Source organism: Garra rufa, chromosome 3 (genome assembly GCF_049309525.1).
Source record: "Garra rufa chromosome 3, GarRuf1.0, whole genome shotgun sequence".
Lineage (NCBI taxonomy): Eukaryota > Metazoa > Chordata > Actinopteri > Cypriniformes > Cyprinidae > Garra > Garra rufa.
The window spans coordinates 48188287-48201169 of NC_133363.1; the positions used below are offsets into that span (position 1 = coordinate 48188287).

Here is a 12883-nt window from a genome sequence, read left to right on the forward strand (position 1 = left end):
AATTTAAGTGTTAGTGCTAATAATGCATTCATGTGTACTTAAGTACACATTTTGAGAAAATATACTTCTACTACAATACATTACTAATATATTTTTTATATATTAACTTATTTTAAAATTAGGATTAGTATGTAAACAGTCTACTAAAAATCAACTAATGTTTATAGCATTTAAAGCACAGTTTTGTAAAAACACACTAATAAAACTCTTTTGTATGTTTTTTCTGTAGTATACTTTATTTTAGTACACTAAAAATTTATTTAAGTATTACTGGTATTTAGTATACTTTTTTCAAGTGTACTAAAGTCCTACTGAAGTATAAACATACTTTTAATTAGTATATTTACAGTGTATAAACAAACATCACACTTTTATTTAACACAAAAAAATAACAATGTACTAAAAATGTATTTGCGGGTATTTAAGTGTATTTTCATTGCATTTAAGTATATTTTTCTCACCTGGGACATCTGTTTAAGAATTAAAAGGTTTTTCAACTTAGCTGGGGGTATTTATTCACCACGCGAGTTGAATATTACAGCTTTGGCTTATTTTAAAATCTTTCTAGTCTTATTCTAAAGTGCAATTTTTTAAAAAAAAAACAAGGCATCACAACCATATTGCATGTCTGCGAAATGCAATAACTCGCCCAAAACATAATTTATTGTGTCAGTAATTTGGTATATATCAACAAAATGAAATGTTTTGTCATTGTGTGAGCTATACTCATCCAAATGTTTTTGTTTTTTTCCAGACAACTCACTATTTTCTTCCCGTAATAGCAGGCGCAGCCATTTGTACATTTTATGGGTGTGGCTTCCGGTCTCATCAGCATCCAACTATTTTTAGCTGTACAAAACAGCTTGTTTTGCTGCTTGATATTGCAAAGTCGTGTGTCTTACCATATTATTTTAATGTATTATCTTAATTATGAAAACACTGGTTTGTAGTGCAAACAAGTTTACTGTTTACTGCATGTTGTTATTCTTCTCATTATTTCCCTATAGCGCCTAATAAACTGGAAGTCTCTCCCATAGGCTTACTTCCACGTTGCAGAAAAAGGTGGACACAAATGTACTTTTTGTTCTACTTTTGTTGACTGTGTATCATGCTGAGCTTTTTAGACTTTTTTCATCAGTGTGGTGCATGTTAACAAACAAACAAACAAAAACATTTATAGATATCATAGATATATATTGAATATGTAGGATCATTTTGCATATGATTCCTTACATGAAGAAAGTCATTAAAATCAGCAAGCCATGCGCATTTAGTTATTGTGCAAATTGTAGAAACTTGCAAGTTTGTGCACACATGCTAAAACGTGTAACTTACTTAAATAAGAAATTCACATACACTACCAGTCAAGTTTTTTAACAGTAAGATTTTTAATGTTTTTTTTTTACTCTCTTCTGTTCAAAAAGCCTGCATTTATTTGATCTAAAGTACAGCAAAAACAGTAGAACTCTGAAATATTTTATCTTTACTATTTACAATAACTGTTTTCAATTAGAATATATTTTAAAATGTAATTTATTCCAGTGATCAAAGCTCAATTTTCAGCATCGCGATCCTTCAGAAATCATTCTAATATGCTGATTTACTGTTCAAGAAACATTTTTATTATTATTATTATCAATATTTAAATCAGTTGGGTATTTTTTTTTAATAAGGATTTTTTAGTGAATAGAAAAATCCAAAAATGAGCATTTATCTGAAATAAAAAGCTTTTGTAACATTATACACTATACCATTCAAAAGCTTGGAGTCAGTATTTTTTTTTTAGGTGTGGGGGGGGGGGGGGTAATGATAGAAATTAATACTTTTATCTAGCATGGATGCTTTAAATTGATCAAAAGTGATGATAAAGGCATTTATAATGTTATAAAAGATTCCTATTTCAGATAAATGATGTTATTCTGAACTTTCTTCTCCCCAAAGAAATCAGAAAAAAATCTGCTCAGCTGTTTTCAACATAAAAATAAATGCTTTTTTGAGCTGCAAATAGGAATATTAGAATGATGTGACTGTAGTATGGATGCTAAAATTTCAGCATTGAAATCGAAGGAATAAATTACATTTGAAAATATATTCAAATAGTAAAAATATTTAAATGTTTTACCGTTTAGCTGTACTTTGGATCAAACAAATGCAGGCTTGGTGAGCAGATTATTGTTTTTTTTTTATTAACTTTTGACTGGTAGTGTATGGTGTGAACAAAAAAAGTCATTTGATTTTTTTTTTTTTTTTTTTTTTTGTTGAGAGGGAGAGAAACGTTCTCATTCAACAATTGAGCTAAAACAATTGAGGAAAACCTGAACACTTTTAACGACGAAAGAATCAACATTGTTACATGCTTCAATGGTTGCATGAATTTTTATTGACAAACTGATACATCAGTTTCACCTTGATTTCGAACACTTCTTGTAAACTTAAAGAGCACAATTGTGCTCTTAACAAATTAAGGGGGAGTGGCATTAACAGGAAAAAGCTGATGAATATTCCAACAAACAAAGAATGCAGTGGCTGCCACTCGTCAGTCCAGATGATTCAGATGGTTTCTAGCAACAGATGTGTATACATGGGCTATCTAAGGTGGCCAAGGCAGGAGTGGCGGTTACATAGATGAGAGGAGGCTGCTGGGATGCTGGTGGACCTGCCCACCTCTTAGTGCAAGAACCAGATGCAGCACAGAGCCACCCTGGATCTTGTAATCAGCTGCTGTTTTTTCATCATTCCTGAGGTGAAGATGAAGGGTTTAGGATAAAAACACACAAATGTTATAGAAGCAAGATGAACGTGTGCAGAAATGCATTACATCTGTTTTCCACTGTAGATGAGTCTCTGTTGCTGGGGTGGGATTCCCTCTTTCTCCTCCACTCTCTCTTTTATTCTCTCCACCTGAACAAAACACACGCATCAATGCACATCAAATCAAATGCTCTTTAACATTTGCTGTAAATCATTAATCATTTTATAGTGTACCTTGTCTGTGGGCTCGATGTCGATCTCGATTTCTTTGCCAGTGAGTGTCTTAAAAACAATGACGACGATTAAGTCATTTTACAAATAAGATTTGCCTCTGAATGCGTCTTTTGCCATTTACATACCACAGTGTGTTATAATACTATCTATATACGTCGTACTATAATAAAATGCTGTTTGTTTGATTCGCAATGCCTTACTATGTTTAATAACTAATTATAAATAATTGCACTAGCCCAGACTAGAAGCATACTGACGAACTGCATAAAAACTGTGCTGAATAAACTGGCTGTTCTTACCTTGACTTTAATTAGCATTGTGGCTTCTTCTGTTTTAGAAAAACATCCAGAGAAATTTAATGCGAATATAATTAAGTAACAGTGGAAGAAGTTCAGGCACCTCAAATCAAATTATTCCTACAATTTCCCCACTGGTTCCTGCGTTACTAAAAAATAATTCCTGCCATTCTAGTGTCTGTAGGAAACGTTCCGACGGCTGTGATGAAAATAACGGCGTTCGATGCCAGACGACGATTTAGAGTTTTGTAAAATTAACGAATTGTTTTAGTTTTAGTAGCTTTATTACTAGAATATACATAACTTACGAAACTAACTCTAAATAACAAAATATGTCAGTTAAATTTAAACTAACCGGGAAAAAAAAAATGCGACATTTATTGCGACAGTACGCTGCAAAGTGATCGTTGTTTGTAGTTTTTCATCGAACGTTTGACCTTGAATTTACGCGCAAGCCGTTAGCATAAAGACTACAGTACATGCGTAAACATCCGCCTCCCAAAACGACCGCCTCCAACCCGGAAATCGGTTTCATTCTTTACCACACAGCCCTAGAAGAAGGTGCTCGTTTGCAATTATAGGTAGGACAATATTTATTTTGTGGCGTACGTATATAAGGACATACGTACAATAGTTTGTAATGGAGAGCAAAGACGTTTAGTGTCAAAATGATAGAGAAAATCAACACTTATGCTCTTGTGGCCTAGATTATCTGACAGCTATGACATGTGCAGAACAAAACCAGATGTGAGACGTTGTCATTTAAGGGTCATTTTATTTTGTTTTGTTATGATTTATATCTTTACTCTCCTGTTTGAAACTGAATAAGTAATTGGTATTACAAAATGTTTAATTATATATTAAGTGTTTTGAAATAATTATATAAAAAAATATATCCTGTCTCACACTGTATCACCCTTCCCCCTTCCTCAGCCTCTGCAGCTCCCATAAATGAAAGAGTGGGAATGTTTATCCTTCCCTTCTTGTCTTGTGTTTTTGCAGACAGTAAGATACGGTTAGAGCAGTCTCAAGGCTATCCTCCTCAGCAGCCATGCCACGAATTGAAAATGATATCAAACTTGACTTCAAGGACGTGCTGCTTCGCCCCAAAAGAAGCACTCTCAAATCTCGCAGTGAGGTTAGTCACTCTTAATATGTTTTTATTTACAGAGTAGATGACATATAGAGTATTACTATGGACTAACCTCAGGTTAATTGAATTTTCATTGCAAACATATGGTGCAATGCACTTTCATTGCTTGTCGCACTCTGTTCTGTTTCTCATCTGTTTCAGGTGGATCTCATGCGCAGCTTTACGTTCAGAAACTCAAAGGGAAGTTATCGTGGCATTCCTATTATAGCTGCCAACATGGACACCGTGGGGACTTTTGAAATGGCCTTAGCCTTACATCAGGTATAAATGAACTCTTTTCTAATTTCCGTAATTGTAGATGATCAGAAACTCCATATTTTATGTCAGTATGACCTGATGAGGAGTTGAGTGGTCAAAAAAGCACACTTTTTTATATACACTACCAGTCAGAAGGTTTAAACATAAAGGTTTTTATAAATTCTCTTAAAGAATTCACTTCTGTTTACCAAGCCTGCATTTATTTGATCCAAAGTAAAAGCAAAAACAGAAAAATTCTAAAGTATGTTTACCACTTAAAATAACTGATTTCTATTTTAATATATTTTAAAATGTAATTTGTGACCCTGGACCACAAAACCAGTCATAAGGTTAAATTTTACAAAACTGAGATGTATACATCACATGAAAGCTCAATAAATAAGCTTTCTATTGATGTATGGTTTGTTAGGATAGGACAATATTTGGCCGAGATACATCTATTTGAAAATCTGGAATCTGAGGGTGCAAAAAAATCTAAATACTGAGAAAATCACCTTTAAAGTTCTCCAAATTAAGTTCTTAACAATGCATATTACTAATCAAAAATTACATTTTGATATGTTTACAGTGGGAATTTTACAAAAAATCTTCATGGAACATGATCTTTCCTTAATTTCTTAATGATTTTTGGCATAAAAGAAAAATTAATAATTTTGACTCATACAATGTATTTTTGGCTATTGCTACAAATATACCCCAGCGACTTAAGACTGTTTTTGTGGTCCAGGGTCATATTTATTCCTGTGATTTAAAAGCTGAATTTTTAGCTTTGTTACTCCAGTAACATGATCCTTCAGAAATCATTCTAATATGCTGATTTACTGCTCAAAAAACATTTAATTTTATTATTAATATAATGTTTTCTTTGATGAATAGAAAGTTCAGAAGAACAGCATTTATCTGAAGAACAGTCTTTTGTAACATTATAAATGTCTTTTATTAATTTAAAACATCCTCGCTAAATAAAAGTATTTAATTCTATAACCCCCCACCCCAAAAAATATTATATATAAATATAAAATATAAAGAATCCTTAAAAAATGTACACATCTGTTTTAAATATTGATAATAATAATAATAATAAAACATCAAATCAGCATATTAGAATGATTTCTGCAGGATCATGTGACACTAAATTTACATTTTATCACAGGAATAAATTACATTTTAAATTATATTCAAATAGAAAGCAGTTATTTTAAATAGTAAAAATATTTCACAATATTACTGCTTTTGCTGTATTTTGGATCAAATAAATGCAGGCTTGGTGAGAAGAAAATAATTCTTTAAGAAACATTAAAAAATCTTACCCTTCAAAAAGTTTTGACTGGTAGTGTATATTTTTTTTATTAAAATGTATGAAAAACAGATGTTTAAAAAAAGCATTATTTTTGATTATTGATTGCCAGAATTTAGTTCTGTCATGGTACTTTGGCCTATGACTTCTTAGGTTCTACAGATGATAAGTGTACACAGAATTAACTTATTTTTTGTATTTTATTTATTTATCTTTTTGCAGTTTACTTTGTTTACAGCCATCCACAAGCATTATTGTGTGGATGACTGGAAGGAGTTTGCAACCAAGCACCCAGAATGCTTACAGGTAAGCAACATCTTTGCTAGATTTTATATCTAGTCAACAGGTTTCCAGATTATTCATATTTAAATTATTTGACATGCTTTCTTTGTTTCTCCAGAGTGTAGCAGTCAGCACAGGGACGAGTGATGGGGACTTTGATAAGCTGGTGGCCATTCTGGCTGCTGTACCTCAGATTCATTACATATGTGTGGATGTGGCCAATGGCTACTCTGAACACTTTGTCAACTTTGTGAAAGACGTGAGGCAGAAGTTCTCTACGCACACTATCATGGTCAGTTACCTGTCAACAACACCAGATACATTTTTATTGACATTCTCTCATTCACACTCATCGTCCATTTGTGTTTTGTAGGCTGGTAATGTGGTGACAGGAGAGATGGTTGAAGAGCTGATTCTTGCTGGTGCTGACATCATCAAAGTCGGCATTGGACCAGGTGACGTCATTGGTCATTTATTGCCATAGTTTCCGACGGTGTTCAGATTCGCATTACACTAGTTTCACACCTGTTTTCATGTGTGTAGGTTCTGTATGCACCACTCGTAAGAAGACCGGTGTGGGTTATCCTCAGCTGAGTGCCGTCATTGAGTGTGCAGATGCAGCACATGGCCTGAGTGGGCACATCATATCTGTGAGACTTTTGTGTTTCAGAGCTTTTACATGAGCCCTATAAAGCCTTACATTCCATACATTCACCCTATGAATTTTTACAAACTCAATTGTCAACATGAAGAACCATAGTCTACTACTAGTTGTGTAATGAAGTAAACATACACTACCAGTCAAACGTTTTTGAACAGTAAGATTTTTTTTGCGTTTTTAAAGAAGACTCTTCTGCTCACCAAGCCTGCATTTATTTGATCCAAAATACAGCAAAAGCAGTAATATTGTGAAATATTTTTACTATTTAAAATAACAGTTTTGTACTTGAAAATCATTTAAAATGTAATTTATTCCTGTCAGCAAAACTACATTTTCAGCACAATTACTCCAGTCTTGTAATATGCTGATTTGCTGTTCAAGAACAATTTTTTTATTTATTTATTCTTTCTTTTATGTTTTGTCTAAAGGTTCAATAAACTGTTCCATTTTAAGCAAATGATTTTTCTGACGTTATGACAGGCTTTACAGGATGATGAGTAACAGACCATGCTGCTTGCGTACTCTGTGGACACAGAAGCTTTGATCTTGTATTTGTGGGACTCATCTGTTTTTTATCTCGCTGTAGGATGGAGGATGCACCTGCCCAGGCGACGTCTCCAAAGCATTTGGTGAGTTTTGGTACCACTGCGTTATAATAATGGCATGAAACAAGAAAACATTAGTAGTCACAAAGTTGCATTTAGACTTTACTTGTTGTCCTCACTATCTGTGAAGGCCTCATTTTTTAGATGTTGGTCATATCAGACTTATATTTGATTGGCTAAACTGTGTGACAGGGGCGGGAGCTGACTTTGTGATGCTGGGAGGAATGCTCGCTGGTCATTCTGAGAGCGGGGGCGAAATCATAGAGAAAAACGGCAAGAAGTACAAACTGTTCTACGGCATGAGCTCAGACATGGCCATGAAGAAGCACGCAGGAGGCGTAGCAGAGTACAGGTACGCTCATGAGAAATGCTATTATGTTTGAGCCTGTGGTTTGTAAATGACATTACATGTTATTTGCTAAAGCAATCAAGTCATCTTTATTTATATAGCACAGTATAAAATACAAATTGTTTTGAAGCAGCTTGACAGTAGTTAACAGGAAAATAGCAGAATCAATGCTGCAAACTTCAAATTCTGCTGTAAAGCAGCTTTAAAGGGTTAGTTTACCCAGAAATTAAAATTCTGTCATTAATTACTCACCCTCATGTTGTTCCAAACCTGTAAGACCATCGTTTGTGATCAGAAAAATAAATTACAATATTTTTGATTAAATCTGTGAGCTCTCTGACCCTTCATAGACAACAATGGAATTACCACAGTTAAGGTTCAAAAAAAGGTAATAAGGACATCATTCAAATAGTCCCTTTGACATCAGTGGTTCACATGGACTAGGCTGACACAAAGGAAAATAATTGTTGAATAAAGTCATTATTTTTGTTTTCTTTGCACCCAAAAAGTATTCTCGTAGCTTCATAGAATTATGATTGAACCACTGATGCCACATGTACTATTTTGTTGATTGGTACCTTTCTGGACCTTTCAGAAGGTCTTATGCTAACCCTAACCTTTTAAAAAGACAATAGCATCAATATTTAAGTCAGTTCCTCATGATTCAGTTCATTTTAATAACAAATACATTATGAAATGAATTTGATTCCGCTGTAAAGCAGCAGCTCTACAGAAGACAGTAATGTCATTATCCAGCTCAGTTCAGTTGTTTTGTATTTGTTCTCATCCAAAGGTGTCAGAAATTAGGCTGGAATATTAAATCTACTCACCAGTTTGATTTAAAACTGCATTGTGCTAAAAAAATAGATTTTTGGACCGTCAGTAATATTGATTGTCATTTTTGTGTTTTCAGGGCGTCAGAGGGTAAAACGGTTGAAGTGCTTTACAAAGGGCCTGTGGAAGTGACACTGAGAGATGTGCTGGGTGGAGTTCGTTCCACCTGCACATACGTGGGTGCTGCTAAGCTGAAAGAGTTGAGTCGTCGTACCACCTTCATTAGGGTGACCCAACAACTCAACACAGTATTTGGTAACGATAATTAAGCCAGTACTAAGGTTTAACCAGGTCCATATTGGGCCAAATTATGCCAAATCCATGCAAAGGTCATTTTATTTTCTCTGCAGTCAGATGCACACATATGCATATTCACACATACATCATTTAGAGTTATAAAAAGTATTTTTGAATTCACACATAAGCTTTTGGAATTCAAAGGCTTTTTCCAGATGCTGCCTAAATCAACTATTCTTTTCAAAATTTTCAGAGTTTTCAATGACACTGTAATACCAGCTTCTTACATTCTGTCACTTTTAGTCTTATAATACTACACTGTAGTACACAGAACATAAATTTGGTTTAATTTATTACACTGTACTGATAGTGTATGTTTTGTGCGGTTTGTGTTTTAGGTCATAGCCTTAAAATCTTGAGATTGTCTTCTGTTAATTTTTCAACAACCTCTGTTAGCGCCTTATATTTTATCCAGATTTTTCGGCTACTATTTTAGACTTGTTGTAGGTTTTAGCTGAACACCTATGCCTAATGTCTTATATTCATATTGTATTTCTGGGATTGTCTGATGACATTCTGATTTGTCATTCTATTCACTGGACCAATGCTGATCCTTGAAAGAATTATTAAAGTATTAACGGTTTATTATACAATATGCTAAAGACCTCCGTTACGAACAGCCATTATATTATATAGAGTATATCTGAAGACCAAAGCAAGGGAATTTTTAACCCTTTAAATGGTTTCACCTGCATTTGTATGTAACAAATGCAGTGGTATTACACAATCTTTTGGCGTCTTAATCAGTTCCTGTACAAGTATTGGCATGGATTTGTGCATTTGAGCTTGGCTTGATCATTAGACATACTCTTATTTAACCTTAATAATTTAATTGTATTTTTTTATCCATGTCATACTTTTGACATTCCATTACAAACAATTGATTGTGATTAAAGTTTCTGTTTGAGCAGAAATTTTCCCCAGTCATAATTTGCTGAAATCAGATGCTCCCTGTTGTCTTATAGGTAGTTGTTTTAATTTGATCCATATTGATATACATTACATGCTGTTAAATCAATTATTAATTCCTTATTTCACTTCAGTTCAAATTATTTCAAATGTTCAGTTGTTAACATCCTTGTATTGTATTATGAAAATAAATCATTTAGGTAATCACTGAAGAATGAGTTGTGTTTTTTGCTTTGCAGGTATATAATGTTTAATATTTTTAGCATATGAAAATATTAGTTTGCAGTTTGAATACAGATAATAGTGTTTGTGTTTTAAAGCCTTTAACCTGTTTGTCAAGGTCAGTGTAAACATGCTGACGCTCCTTCTTTTTTTATGGTTAAGATTTATGAGATATAATTTATGCACAACACATCAGATATAATTCAAATATAATTCTGAAGATTTCCCTGATTTCCTCTCACAGATTGTTTCTTACTAAAAACATTTTACCCACAACTGAATCAGTTTTCACTGAAGCAGAGTGAAGTCAGTCTAAGCATGTTCCTGCACAATACATCAGAATACAGTCAGTTACAGCATAATTGCATGGGAGGGGTAACAATGCCACATAAAAGTGACGTGTGTACAATGAGGAACAGGTGACGACGTACGCTCTCTTTCCTCTTTCATTACACCACAGCTGCACTAAGGAAACACACAAGAAGCCACACAAGCCTAGAGGTGAGGAAACATCTCATTTGTTAGTGAAATGCATTCCTTTGCAAGTGCTTATTTGATTGGTGCATCACCCTTGCATTTTTATTATGATTTCTGTTAAGGTATCAATAATTGCACTAAGGCTATATTTGAAAGACACTTTCAAACTTTATGTAAATCTTTATTGTAAAGTCAATTAAAGTACCTTTTGCATTTCACATCCTGTATCAAAACTGGTTTGACAAGTTTCATTTGTTTAAAAAGGAGGGGCAACTGGAGATACTATGTATGCTGTGTTTGTACAATCATTTTGTTTTCTTCTTCCACCAGCGATGGCTTCTTCCATCATTTCCAAGGTTGCAGAACAGTGTCTGTGTTCAATATGTCAGGATATCTTCACTGACCCAGTAACCATTCCGTGCGGACACAACTTCTGCATGGAATGTATCAATCAACACTGGGACAGCAGTATGGGGACTCGATGCCCACTTTGCAAGAAGAACTTTCACTTGAGACCAGATCTTGACATCAATAGAGAGTTCAGAGAGCTTATTGAAGGACTCAGGAGGGGGGAAAGCCCCATCCAACCTGGTGCAGTACCATGTGATGCCTGTACAAAAGTAAAGAGAGAAGCTTTGAAGTCTTGTCTGCATTGTGAAGGATCTTTCTGTAAAACACACCTAGAGCCTCATAGCACTGTAGGAAAACTGAAGAAGCACAAGCTTATCAACCCTGTGGAGAATCTGGAGTATTATATTTGCCCGAAGCATGAGAGGCCACTGGAGATGTTCTGCAGAGATGATCAGAAGTGTGTGTGCCTGTCGTGTACAAAGAAAGACCACAAAACCCACAAGACTGTTCCTGTGGAGGAGGAGAGCGAAGAACGGAAGGTGAGAGATGCTTAATCTATAGCTGTGTTTGAAAGGCTTTCTAACTTTGACTTAAAGAAAGTTTTGTATCTGTCTACAGTCTCAGTTCGGAAGAAGACAAGCTGAGGTTAATGTGATGATTCAGAGCAGAATGAAGAAAATTGAAGAAATCAAATGCTCAATACAGCTTAGCAAGGTTAGTCTTGTTGAAAGTTTATTCCAAATGAATGGTTTGTTCACACAAAAATGTCACTTATACCAAAAATATTCACCCTCATGTCGTTCCAAACTCTTAAGACCTGTATTTATCTTTAGAACACAAATTAAGATATTTTTGATGAAATCCGAGAGCTTTCTGACCCTGCACAGACAGCTACAGTACTACCACGTTCAAGGCCCAGAACGGTAGTAAGGGCATCGATAAAATAGTCCATGCGACATCAGTGGTTCAGTCGTAATTTTATAAAGCTGCGAGAATATGGTTTGTGCACAAAGAAAACAAAAATAATGACTTTATTCAGAAATGTATTTCCTGTCAGAATTCGACGTGCATTCAAGGGACACAGACAAGAAGTTATTTTTGTTTTCTTTGTGCACCAAAAGTATTCTCATAGCTTCATAAAATCACAGTTAAACTTAAACCATTGATGTCACATGGACTGTTTTCACAATGTCCTTACTACGTTTATGGACCTTGTCTATGCAGGGACAGAAAGCTCTCGGATTTCATCAAAAATATCGTAATTTGTGTTCTGAAGATGAATGAAGGTCTTACGGGTTTGGAACAACATGAGGTTGAGTAACTATCCCTTAAACTGCATTTAAGGTATATATTTTAGCAGGTCATTCCATTCCTTATTACACTCCACTGGCTCTTAGTTCAGAATCAGATGTAAGGTTTTGATGGTGGCTTTCAAAACTGCTACTGTAACAGCACCTCTTTACCTCAAATCACTCCTATAAGTCTATATACCTCCCACCAGCTCAGGTCACTGTTGTTCCTTTTCAATGAGGGAAAAGGTCACTCTCCAAGAGCTTTCCCCTCTCGTTTCCTCTGTGTGGAATTGGATTGAGTTGCCAACCTCAATCCAAACTGCTGACACCATCACATCTTTTAAAAAGCAGCTGAAGACAGACCTCTTCCACTAGCACTTAACCACCCTACACTCCTAATCCAATGCACTTACACTTGCACTTACACTTACACTATTTAGGCAAAATAAGAAAAATGTACAACTTCTATTCAAAAGTTTACACCCCTGGCTCTTAATGCATCGTGTTTCCTTCTAAAGCATCAGTGAGCATTTGAAGCTTCTGTAATAGTTGCATATGAGTCCCTCAGTTGTCCTCAGTGTGAAAAGATGGATCTCAAAATCATACAGTCATTGT

General features: G+C 34.7%; 3 protein-coding genes across 3 annotated transcripts in view; 2 read left to right on the forward strand and 1 right to left on the reverse strand.

Moving 5' to 3' along the window:
- Positions 1-2357: 2357 nt before the first annotated feature.
- Positions 2358-3451, reverse strand: nedd8 (NEDD8 ubiquitin like modifier). The gene is made up of 4 exons (XM_073837214.1): positions 3285-3451; positions 2986-3033; positions 2819-2901; positions 2358-2738 (listed from the first exon to the last, which is right to left on the reverse strand). Exons 1-4 carry the CDS (start codon positions 3300-3302, stop codon positions 2618-2620), a joined length of 270 nt encoding a protein of 89 aa, XP_073693315.1. The 5' UTR covers positions 3303-3451; the 3' UTR covers positions 2358-2617.
- A 337-nt stretch (positions 3452-3788) lies between these two features.
- gmpr2 (guanosine monophosphate reductase 2) lies at positions 3789-10130 on the forward strand. The gene is made up of 10 exons (XM_073837215.1): positions 3789-3862; positions 4284-4419; positions 4576-4695; positions 6212-6295; positions 6390-6563; positions 6645-6726; positions 6815-6921; positions 7519-7561; positions 7730-7889; positions 8800-10130. Exons 2-10 carry the CDS (start codon positions 4333-4335, stop codon positions 8987-8989), a joined length of 1047 nt encoding a protein of 348 aa, XP_073693316.1. The 5' UTR covers positions 3789-3862; positions 4284-4332; the 3' UTR covers positions 8990-10130.
- Positions 10131-10611: 481 nt separating this feature from the next.
- LOC141332312 (E3 ubiquitin-protein ligase TRIM21) overlaps positions 10612-12883 on the forward strand; it is a 4576-nt gene continuing 2304 nt past the window's right edge. Inside the window, exons 1-3 of the mRNA XM_073837447.1 lie at positions 10612-10649; positions 10956-11515; positions 11595-11690. Coding sequence (XP_073693548.1) covers positions 10958-11515; positions 11595-11690 — 654 coding nt within the window. The 5' untranslated portion in view covers positions 10612-10649; positions 10956-10957. The remainder of the gene's footprint in view (positions 10650-10955; positions 11516-11594; positions 11691-12883) is intronic.